This window comes from Talaromyces rugulosus, chromosome IV (genome assembly GCF_013368755.1).
Source record: "Talaromyces rugulosus chromosome IV, complete sequence".
In the NCBI taxonomy this organism is placed as follows: Eukaryota; Fungi; Ascomycota; class Eurotiomycetes; order Eurotiales; family Trichocomaceae; genus Talaromyces; species Talaromyces rugulosus.
Window position 1 is genome coordinate 1,905,119 of NC_049564.1, and position 17,568 is coordinate 1,922,686.

At 45.9% G+C, this 17,568-nt stretch overlaps 6 protein-coding genes across 6 annotated transcripts; 4 read left to right on the top strand and 2 right to left on the bottom strand.

Annotated features, from left to right (window-relative positions):
- Positions 1 to 1,089: 1,089 nt before the first annotated feature.
- TRUGW13939_07456 (uncharacterized protein) lies at positions 1,090 to 5,532 on the top strand (the record flags this gene model as incomplete). Its single annotated transcript, XM_035490597.1, has 7 exons — positions 1,090 to 1,389; positions 1,458 to 2,522; positions 2,848 to 2,977; positions 3,049 to 3,088; positions 3,220 to 3,703; positions 3,754 to 5,382; positions 5,440 to 5,532. The coding sequence occupies 7 exons, from the start codon at positions 1,090 to 1,092 to the stop codon at positions 5,530 to 5,532; spliced, it is 3,741 nt and encodes a 1,246-aa protein (XP_035346490.1).
- Positions 5,533 to 6,129: 597 nt separating this feature from the next.
- On the top strand, positions 6,130 to 7,008 carry TRUGW13939_07457 (uncharacterized protein; the record flags this gene model as incomplete). Its single annotated transcript, XM_035490598.1, has 3 exons — positions 6,130 to 6,272; positions 6,336 to 6,567; positions 6,640 to 7,008. The coding sequence occupies 3 exons, from the start codon at positions 6,130 to 6,132 to the stop codon at positions 7,006 to 7,008; spliced, it is 744 nt and encodes a 247-aa protein (XP_035346491.1).
- A 222-nt stretch (positions 7,009 to 7,230) lies between these two features.
- On the bottom strand, positions 7,231 to 8,992 carry TRUGW13939_07458 (uncharacterized protein; the record flags this gene model as incomplete). Its single annotated transcript, XM_035490599.1, has 3 exons — positions 7,231 to 7,718; positions 7,782 to 8,779; positions 8,841 to 8,992. 3 exons carry the CDS (start codon positions 8,990 to 8,992, stop codon positions 7,231 to 7,233), a joined length of 1,638 nt encoding a protein of 545 aa, XP_035346492.1.
- Positions 8,993 to 10,409: 1,417 nt separating this feature from the next.
- Positions 10,410 to 11,798, top strand: TRUGW13939_07459 (uncharacterized protein; the record flags this gene model as incomplete). Its single annotated transcript, XM_035490600.1, has 4 exons — positions 10,410 to 10,571; positions 10,639 to 10,780; positions 10,834 to 10,960; positions 11,015 to 11,798. 4 exons carry the CDS (start codon positions 10,410 to 10,412, stop codon positions 11,796 to 11,798), a joined length of 1,215 nt encoding a protein of 404 aa, XP_035346493.1.
- An 801-nt stretch (positions 11,799 to 12,599) lies between these two features.
- TRUGW13939_07460 (uncharacterized protein) lies at positions 12,600 to 14,388 on the top strand (the record flags this gene model as incomplete). The annotated part of the gene is made up of 2 exons (XM_035490601.1): positions 12,600 to 13,020; positions 13,805 to 14,388. 2 exons carry the CDS (start codon positions 12,600 to 12,602, stop codon positions 14,386 to 14,388), a joined length of 1,005 nt encoding a protein of 334 aa, XP_035346494.1.
- A 506-nt stretch (positions 14,389 to 14,894) lies between these two features.
- On the bottom strand, positions 14,895 to 15,890 carry TRUGW13939_07461 (uncharacterized protein; the record flags this gene model as incomplete). Its single annotated transcript, XM_035490602.1, has 2 exons — positions 14,895 to 15,582; positions 15,640 to 15,890. 2 exons carry the CDS (start codon positions 15,888 to 15,890, stop codon positions 14,895 to 14,897), a joined length of 939 nt encoding a protein of 312 aa, XP_035346495.1.
- Positions 15,891 to 17,568: the final 1,678 nt, after the last annotated feature.

A 17,568-nucleotide genomic window follows, 5' to 3' on the forward strand; every position in this document is an offset into this window, starting at 1 on the left:
ACGCGCGTTGCGTGAAACGGCTACGTGTCAGTCCCGGATATTGAAGGTGTACAGATGTCGAGGTGCAATGGTATATTCAAATCATGATTCAATGGGAGGGGTATGAATATAATTAATTAAAGCGCGAAATCATGTTGCGCTGGAGTCTTGAAATGGAATAAGGTCGTATAGACAGATTTCTTCGAGCAGGCATGAGAGAGGCCAGCGTGTTAGACGCTACGCGTGTATAGTCCGTGTGATTGGCTTGGGGCCAGGTTGGCACTCCACATGGATAAGATTAAATTTAAACGAGAGCCTCACAAGGATTTAATAATATTCTCTGCCCATGTCATGGCCCATGCTTCGTTGTTGACTTTTTAGGGCTGTCATAAGGTGTGTTCGCTTTCTCAAGGTCCCCTATTTCTTTCCGGTGACAAATTCATCCGAAAACGCTCTTCGTTTACGCTTATTCCCGCCTCGATTAAATAGTTACAAACTTATTAATAATTAGTCGAGTAGTAAATCCTTGGTATCTTGGCTAGCAATTATGGAGCCAGTAGATGGAGATATTCACTCGTATTTAAGGTGGCTAGCTACAATCCCGGATACACTCGGCTATCAACATGAAATTGATGCTATCAAAGGACCGTTACTTCTCCGCCACACATATAGCATCAATGGGCATAGAACAAGCTATCGATGCCCAAGTTATGGTGAACTTTGCTAAGATAGCAGAAGGTAACTTCCCAACTACAATTTAATGTATATACTTTATGGTTTGTTGCCTATGGAATGTGCCCCCACCAGCTTGGCGAAACACAGCCACCGTAAGTGACTTTATTAGGCTCAATAAGAACCCGAAAAAAAGATATACGCCCAATAAGATACACTCAACGACGAATAATCGACAGTTCGCTGTTGGATGTGGCTATGCTCCCTGTGGCTTGACGTTCCCCTCACCTTTCAGCTGCCAAGATGTATGAGCCAAGGAGCCAATGGGCAGCTGGAAACTCTGTTCACATAGCGGGGTTAAAAGGGTGTTAAATATCATGGCCCTGCTCACAACAATTCTCCGTCTTCGTGTATTCTTTTTACTATCTTGAGAAAAAGATGAATCCCCATCAGCCAAATTACGGTCAAGGACCACCCCCTCCTCAGGGACAAGTGCCGCCGCAAGGCTATGGATATTATCCAAACCCTGCCCCTGGCCAGCCTCCTCAGCAGCAACAGCAGCCGTACGGCCATTATCAGCAGCCTCCACCTGGCTCTGCGCCGCCTGGATACCCTCCTCATCCACAGCAACCAGGCCAATATCAACAAGGCCAGTTTCCGCCTCCTGGTCCGCCGGGACCATATGGTGCTCACGGCCAGCAGCAGCCATACCCACCGGCCCAGCAGTATGGTGCACCCGTAAGTTCTAGCCGGAAAAAAAAATCCCATGAAAAGTATGCACAGCCTAGCTAATCGCTCGAGTTTAGCCTCCTGGTCAGCAACAATGGCAACAGCCACCACCTCCAGTGCAGCATCAAGGTGTGCCGCCCTACGGTGGATACGCGGCTCATGTTCCTCCAACTCCGGCGTCGGCTGGCTATGACCCAGCACAAAAATCTTGGGTTCATCCTGTTGATACCAGCTCGGATGTGGAAGCGCTCCGAAAGGCGATGAAAGGCATGGGTTGTGACGAAAAGGCGCTTATTCGCGTTTTGACCAATGCGAAGTATTCTAACCCTTGGGCCATGGTACAGCTTGCGCAAGACTATAACAAGCGATTTATGCGAGATCTTGCCAAGGACCTGGAAAGCGAGACTAGAGGCGATTTCGAAACTGCGCTTTTAGCATTGACGCGAAGCCCTCTTGAGAACGATGTCAAAAACCTCGCTCAGGCTCTGGACAGAGCTGGTACTGATGAAGATGCGCTCAACGATGTTCTACTCTGTCGGTCAAACGCAGACATCCGTGCCATCACTGCTGAGTACAAGCGCATTACCAGCCGCGACCTGCTTACTGAGATTAAAGACGATGTTGATGATACAATGTTCCGTTTTTACAGCATGATCCTAGCGGCAAACCGTGCAGAGGACGCAGCACCCGCCATACCAGCTGAAATCGACCACAAGGTTACCGAGTTACAGAGGGCAACAGAAGGTACCATCGGAGCCAATGCTGTCGCCGTGGCTCAGATTTTCACCAGCAGCAATGACGTGCAGATTCGCGCCCTGCGCGATGCATACCAACACAAATATCACCGAAACCTAGACGATGTTATTGAAAAGGAGTTCCGTGGAGACATGGAAGATGCCTTGATGCGGATACTGCAGCAGTCTACAGACAGAGCAAAGTCCGATGCCACGAGACTGAGGACACCGCTGCTTAAAACGCTACGGAAGGACAAACTGTTTATTAACCGCGTCGTGTCCTTGTATTGGGATCGCCCACGGCTCGACGCAGCCAAAGATGCCCATAAGAAAGCCCACGGACGGACTCTGTCTAAGGAAATCAAAGATGCACTTAGCAGCGATTATGAAGATTTAATGATTGCTTTGGTTGGCAAGGATTGAGATATGTGAAATTGATTTGTGTGAAAGAAGTCGAGTACGGCAATGGATTTCATAAATACAGTCCAATAATTCGGAAGTTTCTTGTATTTACCTGTAATTCGGCAATGATACTTCTCATAAAAATTGGCCTACCTTCAGTGTTGTCAACGGCATTGAATTAAATTGAAGCTACAACCAGGAAACTAATAATAATTAATTGGAGTGTCCTTAAATACGTCTGATTCTGTCGCTAGTGTTCATCGTTCCAACCAAAACTCTATATTTGTTGTTTTGAAGCTATCACAAATTGTGTCAAGCCTGTCGGGGATAGTTCGGTGATCGGACTCGGACTCGGGCCCGGGCTGCCGACACCGACTCGGCATCGACGAACTCAGCTTCAACTTTCCTCGTTCAACTATCAAAGAATGACTACCGTTTCACTTTATCAATTACGGCTGCGTGTCAATTCTCTAACATATACCTAGTAATACCTCTGGGCCTCATTTTGTTTTCCTTGGTAGTCGGATCGCAGCTATGCCCGAACCTGACGGCCGGCGTCGACGGCCAGCAATGTCAGTGCTAATGCCGTTTCTTATATACGATCGTATTAACCACGCTACAAATATAGGTCATGTTCTCTGTGCCGGACACGAAAAGTTCGATGCAATCGCGAATTACCTTGCAGCAATTGTTTGCGGTCCAGAAACGAAGCCTGCGTCTATGAGAATCCCGGGTATTCTGTCCCATCTTCCAGGCACAATGTCGACCAAAGTCGAGGAACGAGATCGGTTCCAAGCCTGACACCTCATCGGCCAATACCAATTCACAGGGAATTTGGTACCGCTACGTCGACTCTATCAGGCCAGCCGTCAGGCACCACGGTCGCCAGCTCAACAGATGCTCCAACACCCACGAGCCAAGCATCGACTCCAGATTCCGAATCGATGCGATTGAGGATCAGAGTCCAGCATCTCGAAAATCAGCTTGCTCAAGCCACTTTAATGCCACCAATATCGATTCGACCACCTGCAAACTCAAACATCGAAACGACCAACACGCAGCTCGGCGGAACTTTTCATGTTAGTCAAGACAGGGACTCGTTGGGTCAACATCAAGCAATTTATCGCAGCGTTTTTCATAAGACACGCTTGCTTGGTCAAAGTCATTGGGCAGTGAATGTTCTTCTAGTGAGCTACCACATCCTACTCAGCTATTGGGTATACCTAACGAACATTAGATACGTGACATATTCGAATTATTCGAGACGCATCTACGGGAGAATAAAACTAACGCGGCCAGCGGTATAGAAAGGTGTAAGTCGTTAGCGAGAGCCATTAAAGCTCAGCGCGCACCGTCGTGGCCCACGCTACCCACACGGGATATACCACCGAAAGAAGTTACCGATACGCTCGTTGAGTGCTATCTCAAGACAACCGAGTCCGTATATAGAATTTTACACATACCCACTTTCCGCGGAATCTATGATGCGCTTTGGATTCCGGATGCCGTGCACAACACCGAGATGTCTTTCATAATTCAACTCAAACTTGTCCTCGCCATCGGTGCAACAACATACGATAAAAACTTCTCACTTAGAGTTCCCGCCATCAAATGGATTTATGAGGCGCAGACTTGGTTATCGGAGCCGAAATTCAAGTCTAGGCTGGACATCCCCTTTCTACAAACAAGTTTACTTCTTTTTATTGCTCAAGAAAGAGTTGGGGTTGGCGGAGAGATGATGTGGATCTCAATTGGGTCGCTTCTCAGGAAATCAATATGTATAGGCCTGCATAGGGATCCCATTCACTTTCCTCAAAAGTCAATGTTGGCAGCAGAAATGCGCAGGCGGCTCTGGAATACGGTTCTGGAGATGACCCTACAATCTAGTTTGACGTCTGGAGGCCCCCCTCTGATTTCACTCAATGACTTTGACACACAGCCACCTGGAAACTACGATGACGATCAGCTCATAGCCGATGACCCAGTGCCGAAGCCTTTAATTATCTTCACACAAATGTCCGTCGCAATAGCGCTTCGCAAGACATTTCCACAGCGTCTTGCTGTGATCAAGTTCTTAAATGACCTGTCCTCTCCTGGTACATACGAAGAGACACTTCGACTTGATAGAGACTTACGAAAGGCATACAAAGAGCTTGGTCAAACCGTGCGAGAAATTTCCACATCAAGCAAGGGTTCTTCGCCTCCTAAACTGGACATCAAATTGGTGGATTTCCTTATGCACCGATACCTGTCATCACTTCATGTTCCTTACTTTGGACCAGGACTACAGGAGACAGCTTACGCCTTTTCAAGAAAAGTAGTCGTGGAGTCATCGCTTAAAGTCTGGCGTGCTGCGTATCCGTCCTCGCGTCTTTCAGCCTCGGGGGGTTTTGATAGCCCTGAGACCAATTCTGAGTGGGAAGGACTGCCACGGCTCACTATAAGCTGTTCAGGGTTCTATCCAACTGTAGCCATTCAAGCCGCTTTTCTCATCGCGATTGAACTGCGGGCACAAGGACAGGAAGAAGAGAGCCTTGGTCCCGTGGTTTTACGACCGGACCTAATGTCTGTATTAGAAGATGCCAAGGATTGGTGCTTATTGGCTATCCAAACAGGCGAGACTAACGTGAAGGGCTTCCTTCTCATGAGTATTGTTACAGCTCAAATCCTGGGGCTAATAAGAGGCGTCGGGCAAGATGAACTTGCAAAATTACTGATTGAGGCCGTCGAAAATGTGGAGAAAGAATGTCTTCCTATCCTAGAAGATATGGCAGCGGCACTAGATCAAGGCGAAAGTACTGCAGATGACATTCACCAAGGGTCAATGTCAACCCCTCTTGGCGATATGGAAGGGTGGGCGTTTATGGTGAGTTTGAATTATTATCATACATTTGCCCCCCAACAGCACTAACGAGTATGTCAGACTTCGGATTCTCTGTTCCATGTGGGAAATCCCGATGAAATGGGCTGGGCGTTTAATGATGAAGCCAACCAGGGAATTCCATCACTTTGGTAGATTGAGCTTTGGCTAAACATGTGTTATAAGCATATTTAATGTTTATAACATTATATGTACATATGTAGTTAACTTTTAAATCCAACATAGAAATGATCAATTAATGTTTATTGTCAGAACCACCCATTTATACATGTATATATCACTAACAAAGATCAACAATACCTATTTCAATGTTCATATTGAGATCATGAAGTATCACTTGAGAGAATTAGTGAAGAGTAATAAATGGACTATAAATGCCTTCACAGCTCCTTTATTAACAAAGAAATCGCATATTTATTGATAGTTTATTGAATAAATATTTGTATACTGTCCAGATGTTCTGGAAGAATTCAACCAATCGGCACGCTTTATGGAACCCCGCTGCCAAGACATGTCGCTATGTGGGGATAGAATGTCGAATGAGAGAGTATTATTGGCTGCTGGGATGATCTCATCGGCTGATTGTTTATCAACGCCAACATTTGAAAATGACCCCGCAATGGAAGAAACTCAAGGAACGAACCCAAGAAAATCGACATTGCCTAACGCTGAATTGATCGTCCAGCTACCAAACGAAGTTATTGAAACCATCCCGCAAACTGAGCAACAAAAATGACCTCATATCCGCCAGGAGCCTGTTGTTACCAGGGCGTCAAACACGAGGGGCAGGCCACCGGCAGCATCTCGAAGCTGAACGACTTTGAAATCTACACCACCTACCCTGTAGATAAATCCACCGAGAATGCCATTCTACTGTACGGCTTCCACACCTAGCTGTTGAGTGATGTATATGACATGATTTTCTAACCACCATTTAGCCTGACTGATGTGATTGGCCATCGCTTCATCAACGCGCAGCTCATCGCAGACCAGTTTGCTGCCAATGGATACTTCGTTTTAATCCCTGATCTTTTTCATGGGGATTCAGTTCCACTCAATAAGCCAGAAGGCTTTGACTTTGGCAAGTGGAAGGCTGGCCACGGCCCGGAAAAGGTTGACCCGATTGTCAAAGCTTCCTTACAGGAGCTGAGAAACAAGTACAACTCCAAGGTGAGTACTTGAATGGACCTAGATCGGTGAAATAGAAACATATGGACCTAGGATCTGATTGGTATGTGGTAGAAAATCGGAGCTGTTGGGTATTGCTTCGGAGCCAAATATGTCGTTCGTCATCTTCATCCTGAAAAAGGTGAAATTGATGCCGGCTACCTTGCTCACCCATCATTCGTTGATGCCGATGAATTCAAAGCTCTCACAGGCCCTGTCGCGATTTCCGCAGCCGAAACCGATTTCATATTCCCCACAGAGAAACGTCATGAATCCGAGGATATTTTGAAAACGTTGGGCACACCCTACCAGATTAATCTGTACAGTGGTGTCGAGCATGGTTTTGCTGTTCGAGGTGACCCGAAAAACCCCGTTACTCGATACGCAAAGGAAAGCGCATTCCTACAAGCTGTACAGTGGTTCAAAGAGCACCTGGGTGCGTAGATAGTTTGTTGCAGTTTTACATGCAGGAAAAATAAATTTATTAAAACTGCCAAATGCAGTTTAGTTTTTTGGAATATACCTGGGGATGCGTCGCACTTCAATGTTTTATTGATGCTTTCAATACAGCTGGGCAATGTGAAGCAGATCCCCGAGATTAGTGATCATTCATATTCATCGTACAACATGTATAGCCCATTGTTTCATGGTTAATTATATAACCGACTAATTCGGAACTTGGCTTTCGACGTTATGTTGACGGCCTAGAAATGACGCCTCTGCTTGCTGCCGTGCCATGTTGACAGACTTGGATGCCTGGGGAAGAAGTGTTAACGTATCGAGTAGGATGCCCTGCGTTTTCTCGGCGACTTTTTCATCAAGACAGTCATTTTCCAAATCTCGCTCAACCGCCTTCCAAAGAATTCTCACGGCAGCCACAACATGGTGAGGATAAGGGTCGATTGCAATCAAAGGCACGCTTCGAGTGGAACCCTGTTGTTCTCCATCTTCCATTTCTTGGGTTTCCCGTAGCTCATTATTGAATAGTGGAATATGAAACTGATTATTAAGCCCAAATATAAGGCAATTGAGTAATGTTCCTTCCGCGCTGGCTTTCACGACGGTCATTTTTTCCATTAGATCCGTGCGTTCGGCAATTTCAATGGCATTCAGCATAATTAGTATGCTGAGATTGTAATGCAAAACGACCTCGTCTGTATAAATCAGGCGGTTAGCAAGCAAATTTCGAAAATACTATATAAAGAAATCAGACATACACCAGCGTAGCTTGGTATCATGGCCAAAGAACTGGATACGACGCTCACACCCAGCCAAGAGCTCGCGATAAGTAAGACTAAATTGCTCCACAGCATCCACTGCCGTTGAAAATACTTTTTGCACAACTTCCTCCTCTAATCCCTCTCGAAGAGCCTCTTTCACGACAGCTGCTGATTTCCAGATAAATAGCTTGTATGATGCAGCCGAGGCGATGATCTGATTTGCTATTTCCTCCGTGATATAGACACCATGTGCTCGCCAATTTTCGGTTTCTTGATGAAAGATATTTGTGCACGTTTGAGCTAGTCGCCATGGTGATTCCGATTCCATGCCAAGGTTAAGCCCTGGAGATAGTAGCGACTTTGTGTTCAAGGTGAGAGACGAGGACGTGTCAAACGTCATTGCTGCCCAATATATCATACTTTCCACTCCAAGAAAACTGTTCGTTACTGGCGTCCCACTCGTGATTGAATTTGATGAGCGGGGGATCGGCGAGACTTTGGACCCATTGAACTCGATACTCCGTTGAAGTGCCCGCAGATTGAGTACTTGCTGTAATGCCGCTTGGACACAGACTTGAGCTGGTACACCATCACTCTCTTCTTCTTCGGAGATACCGGCGGGGATAGGAGTCGACGCAAAAATGAACAAGGTCAAGGCGGAACGGTAGCAAGGTCGATTCATCACTCTGAGTGTGTCACGACGTACCGTTCTCCAGAGATCGTCTATTCTATCCATGGATGATGCATTGAGTGATAATTCTGAATTATCTTTAAGGAGCAGCCATCGGGCAGAAAAAGCGCAGATTGCTTGTAATAACGATCGATTGATCTGCTGGTCGTACTCAGTCTCTCTAGGACTTGCTGCATCTTCAAGTTGTATTTGGGATTCCTCGCCCTGCACTCTTTTCATCCATTGATCGCATTCGTAACAAAGACTGGCAATGCTGACTGATAATGTTGGGTCTTGCTGGTCTTGCATGCCATTTTTATGAAAGCTGAAAATTGTTAGATGTTGTGCCATCAAAGTAAACGGGACAGAGCTGTACGGACACATACGGACAACTATAGTTGCCCAACCAAGATCCAAAAACGCCTTCGAAAATATTCATGTAAATCCATTGCAACCATTCTATATCATTGGTTGATTGCGTAATTGGACTTTGCTCATAGGGTCTAGATTTCACAGCATTAGTACTCGACGGTAGCATGGTAGTTGAGTAGAAAGAGCACATTTTTGACGATTGAACAGATTGATTTCTGCTCTGCGATTCCAGCGAAGGAGAGCCATCTGTTAAAATCTCATTTGGAGAGGCCGCAACGGACGTCGCGGAAGTAGATTTTCTGCGGGTGACGTTGTATTTTTTCTTGCTATTCGGCAAAGTTGCTTTTTCGATCCACTGGATTATTTATTGTTTATCAACTATGTGTTCCATGAAATGCGCATAGAGGCTCGGAATGATATACTTCAAAGGTACATTGCTGCCCGCGGTTCTGACAGCGACTGCAGTTAATCATCGACGTTGGACTGGTCAAGGCTGACCGCCCTTTCATCGCATCGCAGGCCACGCGCGATTTCCGACATGCATCGCAGCTCGAGAACTGCGTGCGCCGAGGCACCAGGTTGCCATGCATGTTTCCGATGATGATCACTGGTGGTTGGGGAAATAACGTTGGAGAAGCACGCCAGCGGTGGCGGGACGCATTATAAGACTGCGTTGTGGGGGCTTAGTTCTGGGGTAGATGGGCCCGATTGGCCGCGCGCATCGACGTTGAGCCATGGTACTAAAACAAGCTTTTAGAGCCGTACTTGATGTTCGCTGCGCCATGTAAAGTATGATCTGCTGCTTGAGCCGGTAATATGTTAATATGTGTTATTTTTTGGTTAGTCTGGCGGGAGCGGTTTGAGCAAAGTCGCCTGCTGGTGCTGGAGTCACTGTAGCGAAACCAACATCCAGCCTAGTATTCCCAAACGGGGAAGTCCATAAGCCGAGCACGTGGAGAAACGAGCCCGATATGGTTTCGGCTTCCAAAAGTGGAAATCAGCTAGCCGTATATGGATTAGAGTTTTTACCAATTACTTCAATAAGTTTAGCATTGTGGGTCAGAGTGGAGTAAGCGGCCTGTGCCATGCAAGTAGCGATCTGGGTAGCCATATTATTGTCCGTCAGAATAAAGCGTTGGTAGACTGGATAACACAAGTTTGGACAAGATGTATCTAAGTAGTAATTTATATACCGTGAATTCAAGCGAGTTTTAGACATGATACGAGAGAAAGAATGACCAGTATAGCACGGCGGTTTACGTTGAGGAATGAGACAATTATTCCTACCAGCTCTCGTTCAGCCTTAAACAAGTAGCCTTTCGAACCGTCAATTGGTAGTAGCATGACTGCTGCCTTTACTGATAGTCCTACTCCAATACTAAGCAGCAGGGGAGGTCGGGGATAGCTTTCGGGGCGGGTTCGGTCTCCCACTCGGAGCGGCCTGTCCAGAAAAGGCCGAACTACATCCGGCAAGCCCTATATAAAGCCACCTACAGTTGCATGTTTATGTGTTTTCCCCAACAACAACCTCCAAATTCTAATGTTATACAAATTCAAAGGAACTTTGATCCATAGCATCTAAGATGAGGGTTTCCGAACTCATTGAGACCATAAACTCGGCTACCATCACCGGTCAACTTGATCAGGTAGACGAACAGCAACGGGCGCAGCTCTCTCAAGCATGTGGGAAATTGAAAGCTTTGTGTGAATCTCCCTTGGAGAAAACTATGAGTATACTGTTTTCCGTATGTCTCTTTCAGATATCATGGCATAATATGACCCTCATCGAAGCCTAATATGAATTGCAACTAGGGACACCAAGTTATGGCAGTTCGCTTGGGAGTCGACTTGAAACTGTTTGATGCTATTATTTCCCGGTCCTCCCAAACTGAAAAGAAAGAGGTAGCTGTGTCGCAGATAGCAGAAGACACCAAAGCAGATCCTGCGCTAGTCGGTATGGATTCCTGTTCATTTTGGTGGCTTATAACTAACATCAACTGCTATTAGGACGAATCATGAAATTCTTGGCCTCAATAGGTATCCTCAAACAATCATCACCAGAAACCTTCCTGTCTACTCCATTGGCTGCAGCATACGCCTCGACCTCGCCTTTGGCTGCTGCTGTGATCCACTTGTAAGCATGGCGTACCCCAGATTCTAGACAGAATGATGTAGCTAATAGCACCAGTACCCATTTCCATACTTTCTTAACAAAACTGCCGGAGTACTTTGCGCAAAATGGGTGGAAAAACCCCGGGGATACCAACGACACGCCATTCCAATTTGCCATGGGTAACAAGTTGCGGTATTTTGACTACTTGTCTTCCAAACCATACTACCAGGATGCCTTCAATACTGTGATGACATCGTCCTATCGACGGACCGGGAAAAAGTGGTTTGAATTCTTCCCAGTCGAGAAAAAGCTACAGGTTCAAGACGAATCGGATGTTCTTCTAGTCGATGTTGGTGGTGGCCATGGCAGCGATCTTCTCTTGTTTCAAGAGCAATTCCTAGACTTGCCGGGAACACTTATCCTACAGGACTTGCCGCATGTCATAGAGACCGCAACTATACCCTCTAGTATTATTGGCCAAGGGCATGATTTTTTCGACGAGCAGCCTGTGAAAGGTGCTAAGGCATACTATCTCAGGACAGTGCTGCATGATTGGCCGGATGCACAAGTGGTACAGATCTTAACAAGACTGCGTGATGCTATGGATCTATCTTCCCTGCTATTGATCGAAGAGAAGGCTATGCCGGAGAAGAACCTTCCCCTCATGGCAGCGGTGGGAGATATGAGCATGATGGTCTCGTTTGCATCCGCGGAGAGAACAGAGAGAGAATACGGAAAGCTTTTAGAGGAAGCAGGATTGGAGTTAGTGAAATGCTGGGCCCCTCAAGAGACATTTGGAACCCAGCCGTCTTTGTTGGAGGCAAAAATCAAGGCAGGATGGAAACCACCTACAGGATGATATCTATGATCGCTCGAACAATTCCTTAAATTGGAATGTTATAAGGAGGCACAACCCGTATCTCAATCTGTGAGATAACTGCACAGCACTAGGTAAAAGAATAGGGGCTTTGCCAGGAGAGGATAGAAATCCAACCAACCAACCAAAAAACTAACTAGGGGTTATCCGTTGCCTCAATTCCACGAAACAGTCCCCATATGTAGATCTTAAACAAATCACTCATTAATAATTCTTCGTATACTTCAATCTAAGTAAGGATCATCAAGGGGGATTAAAAATAGATTGCTTTCTCCATTGGGCTCGCGTAGAGCATGCACGGATGCATTATTTTTGGTGGATAAGAGTCAAAAATAAAATTCAGCCCCGATCTGATCATTCAATCATTTATAGCCAAGAAAAGGCTTAGATTCATGTGCCGGCCAATCTCGTGTAATTGGCGCGCTAAGGGGCTAACGTGGGATTTGGTGCAGAGTTCAGAACGGAAAATGGGGTATTAGGTTTAGTCTATACGTTAAACTTGGAAAAAGATATACATCTGGGGCTGAAAATGTCATATCTCCGGGGAAATAATAGTTTATGATGTATTGTAGCTTCTGACGTAGCGCGATTAATGACTCTGCTCATTCATATTCGAATTCGCGAAACATAGACTTTGGTCTATAAAAGGCTGCCGCTGGCTGCATATGAATTTTACTCAACATTCAACAACTTGACATTCATCTTGAAAATTAAAACTTCCGGTATGCCAAAAAGATGACCCCTATTGACAACACAAGCTAAGATTAAACATACACAGTCATCATGCATTTCATCAAAACTTCCATCCTATCTGCCTTGGTCTTGACAGGCCATGTTATGACTGCATCCGCCATAAACCCGGACATTTACAGTTACCCAGAATGTGACAACACAACATTACCGTCGCATGGCATTGGAGGTACTGCAATTGAGAACTCGGTTATCTGGCGTCACCCAGGTGGCGTCTCTTCTATCTTCAGCAATGACCTAAATGATGTTCTATGCCACGTTCCAACAGCCGTTGTTGATGAACTCAGGGATGCGCATGCCGAAACAGTTAAACGAGACTGCCCTGATTGTGGAAAGTCCTGCTTAGGAAGTGCCTGTGTTAGTGGTGCCAATTGTGCCAACATAGGGTGTGTTCAGGGCTGCATGGTGCGCTGGGAGTGCTCTGCCGAATACTGCCCAGGACAAATCACCAATTGTATTTAAGCTATTATTGGCGGCTTTGGGGGTTTTTGAGTTGAGATGTTGCTATAGTTGTCATATATAAACATATACTGTTTGAAACGTAGCAACTGTTTGATCTTAGTTGACCAATATTGAAAAAAGGGGTTGATACGCTTTTCCACATGAAATATCATATTTTAACCAACACCCTAATATTATTAGAATAGGATGGATTAAGTACGAATATAGTGTCTAACGACCCGTTTCTTTGGCATCACTTGAGAAAAAAGAAGAAAAGAAAAAATGCCTGCTTGAGTCATACTATCATCCAGGTAAAGATGAACAATCTGCGAATAGAAATAAAACGATGATGTGGAATACAAAAATGTTCTTCTCCTAGTCGAAACAATAATGGAGTAATCGCTCAGTTAGACGGTTCTTAATCTAACAATGACCCCAACCTCGTATCCAACCTTCATCCTTTCCTCGGAGGGAATTGCGAGATCACCGAGATTGAGAGACGGGACACGCAATGTTAGGAATATATTCGCTAGTTGTACGGGTTATAACATGCCGAGTCGTTCAAAAAATGTTCTCGGGGCCACCATAACCCGAGCCGCGTTTAGAATGCAGATCGGGAGAATTAACCACCTCCCACAATGGATCTACTAGTAATTGTTGTTGCATGCGGCTTAGACACATGCCATCAGCTGGTTCAGAACAGCGCTGCTATCTACATACCCTAGTTCGAGTACTACCCAGCGGAAGCCCAAATCAACTTCGATAACTTGCCTGTATCTGTTGGAGACCAGATCCAGGTCACTATACCGCCACAAGCATTACCATTGGAAATACAGTCCTTGAAAACGTTGGTACTGTAGTCACCGTCACCCGAAACCGGTCTACGTGTCGTCTGCTCTATGCTTTGATACTGCCGAGTGTATCGTTGAGGACTCTGAATCGAACCACCGGTGCCCCAGTGCCATTTTCTAGCTTTGATACCGTTACTTGGACCAATGCCAATGCTCAAGTCAACACTGCCACTACCGGTGCGGGGGCTGCTACTCCTTGGAAAATGGTGCAAAATGACAACACTCTTGCTTCCGGTAACCTTTCTGGTGACGATGTGGTCATCACTTACTGTTGGTGGTGGGAAGGTCGTCAATCTCTGACTAGAGTTGCCAAACGTGAACTCGGACCTCTTATTTATCGATCACAAGCCAACGTTGGAAAATACTGGGTTGTGCACCAGCAACTTGATTATTCTTACTATGATAATTTCCAATATATTACATGTTGTTTGTTTACTGGAACTCCAGTGTCCCGATGTCATATATTTAGAGATTACAAATACATCATACCAGCAATCACTGCCATAATTTTCTCAATCGTTGGATACTGATATTGGTTGTTTCCCATCTCATTCATGGGTTATATAGACGAACTAAGATGGAAGACTTGTCAATACGTAAACAATTAAGCGTGAAACATAGTAATCTTACATGTCAAAGTAAAGTTGTTGGTATCATTAGTTGTGGGTAGCCAACTTAACTCGAAATGCCAGTGCATGTGAAACGGGGCCTTGGAAAGTCATTTCGTACTTGGAGCGGCGCAAGCCCTATTTTATGCATCTCACGGCTCTTTCCCCAAACGGAAAGGATGCGGGTTTGTCTGTCAAGACTATCAGAAAATCAATTTAGATGCCATTTGATATTCAAATAATGGTATAACTGGTTTAGTTACGTACGTCACAATTGAACGGTGTTTAAATCTAAAAAGAAAACATATAATGGTCATCACTTGCCCATTCAGGACGTCATATTCTCTTGAAAATGCGGTAATATATACAGGTATGCTTGAAACAGGGAAATGAGAAGATAAAAACATAAATATACCTAGGTTAGTCAATCAAAGCTTCTGACTGGACTTGCTATGCCGCTCGAATGAAGAAACAGGAGGGGCTGAGTTGGGGTTGGGGTGGTGCTTCTTCAGGGCCATTTTGACGTTGTATTCGAGGTCAAGCGAAGCCTTGGGGTCGCCAGTTCTTGGTTTGAAATCAACAACAAGATCATCCTTGACAGCAAAGACGGAATCAATGTCCAGATGAGGGTCGTCGCTAGGGTAGATCTGGTTGATGATAGTGGCATAGTTGGGGTGTGTGATCATGAGATGAATGTGGGCAGGACGCATTGGCGAGCGGTCCATCAGGTTGAGGAGCACACCGGCAGGGCCATCGGTTGGCAGGGAGTAAGGAGTCGGGTGGTAGCAGTACCAGTCAAACTCTCCCTTGGCATTCGACTTGAACTTGCCCCGGAGATTGTTCTCGGTCTGTGCTGGGTCTTGGAAATCGTATTTTCCGTTGGCCGAGGCCTGCCAGATGTCAAGGACGGCGCCTTCGATGGGGACTCCGGTTTCCAGGTCCTTGAGGATGCCGTGCATGTAGGTGATCTTGCCCTCAGGGTTTGGGTTTTGGATGATACTGTCGCCGAGAGCACGGAAGGGAGCGTTGGGCGACCAGAAAGGACCGAGGATAACGTTGGAGGTCGGGGAAAGGCCCTGTTCGGTGACGATCTTGTTGGCGATCTCATCGACGAGGCTAATCAACCAGTTAGTTTGCTTTCCTCTTCCTTTTGCTTTTCTAGGCAGAACTCACGATTCAAGACCAATGACGTCGCAAATGCGGTGGCATTCATTGCGAATGGGGGTGCTGATCTTGCCGATGGAGTTGATAAACTCGACACCGAGCATCCACTCGGCTGGGGTGAGCTCGACCTCGCGGGCAAACTCGTGGATGTGCTTGATCAGAGAACCGAGAACGACACGCGCACGCTCAGGCGTCTTGGGGCCCATGGCGTTGACCACGTAGGGCGTGAAGTTAGGATCGAACTCGCGGGTGGTAGACATGGTGGCGGTGGCGGGGTCTCGATGATCGAGTTGTCGTGAGAGAGATGGAAGCAGTTCTGGGGAAAGTCTGGGGACGATGGAGGGGCGGCAGAGGCGCCATTAAATAGCAGAGCCATCGGCATGCAGACGGCAGATGGAGTAGGCGCACAAATACCGCTGCTACATGCCGACTCTCTGGAGTTGAGGCTTCAGCGACAACTGCCGAGAGCCGCCGATGACCAGTTGACGTGCTACGGCTTATGTAATATTCGCCGGACAAGCGCTTACCCGCGGATAAGACTTTTGCGTGTCTGCCGGCACAGTCGCTGCGTCTACAATCCGCTGTATCGGCGAATCGCTCTCCCGATCTGTCTAGGATGCTGAAATATTGCTTGTTGCTTGCTGCTTGTTGTGCTGGAGACTGGAGACAGCCCGAGCACACCGGCTCGCCGTGGTTCATGTCCCGATGTATCGCGGGGCATGTCCACCGGGCGGGTAGACCGGCTAAGTTTTGGTGCAGTTAAGGGGTCGAAGCCGTGGGTTTGCCGATATAATCCGGCTGTGTCGGAACATATGATCGAGCCAATTGATTTCTGGCTATTTATTATGCTCTTGCTTTGTTGGAGTATAAGTTTGACTTGTTGAGTCCGGATAATCACCGGCTCCTATTGGGCCGGAAAATATAGTTCGGCTTCTACCTCGGTACATCCCCTTCGCTTTCTAGAACAATATTCAAATGTTAGAAAATAAATTGCTGTATATTGAGAAAGGAGGAGATGTAAAAGGGGGGCTCGTTATGTGTATTTATACACAATACCATTTATCTGCGTTGAGCAAGGAAACAATAGTACCATAGGGTGGTTATTCAAATACCCGTTTAAAACGGTATTGCATCCGTAATATCATCAATACGCTGGGAAGTTACCGTACGACCCTCCTGTAATGATACGTAACCAACCACTGCATCGTAACATATTCCGCCTAACCCAGGTTTTCATGGTATTCGACATCAATCAGCGACTTTTATATTAACAAAGTAGAGAAAACTTTTAAACAAAGAGAGAAAGGAGAAATGTAAAATAGCTGTGATAGTAGAGGCAATTTCCCCTTGAAACAGGGCCGTCACATTGCATTTAGTGGCTGGCTGTGTAGTATCGTCTGTTGATGTATTTGGCCCGAACCCTAACCGCAAAACACTCAAGATGAATCGGTTAATGCTGATGTAGAAAAAAACTTCTTCTCTTTATTTTGTTTCCGTTTTGTTCAATTGTTGCTGCATTTGGAAGACCAGGGTTAATTGTATTCGAATTATCCTCACAATACACTCCTAGGAATTCCAATCATTGATCGCCACAGTGTCGTTCTCAGTGGACGGTAGTAAAGGATGATTGTACATATACATGTATATATAGTATATTCGAGTAGGAGCTACAGTAATATTCCAGAATGAGATTTAAGACTAAAATAGAATTTATAAAACAACATTTAACTTTGACCGTTATAGTTATTAGGGACATGGTTGGTGGGAAAAAACAAGCTTTCACATGATGGCGTTTATCTCTGACGTTCCCGACGAGACGGGTATATTTCTTTTGCTCGGATAAGCTTGTTTGGATCGTTGTGTGGGTGATAGCTGACACCTTGTATGACTTTGCTCTGATCTGTTGTGGTGCGAGTATAGCCTGGATCAGGGCGAACC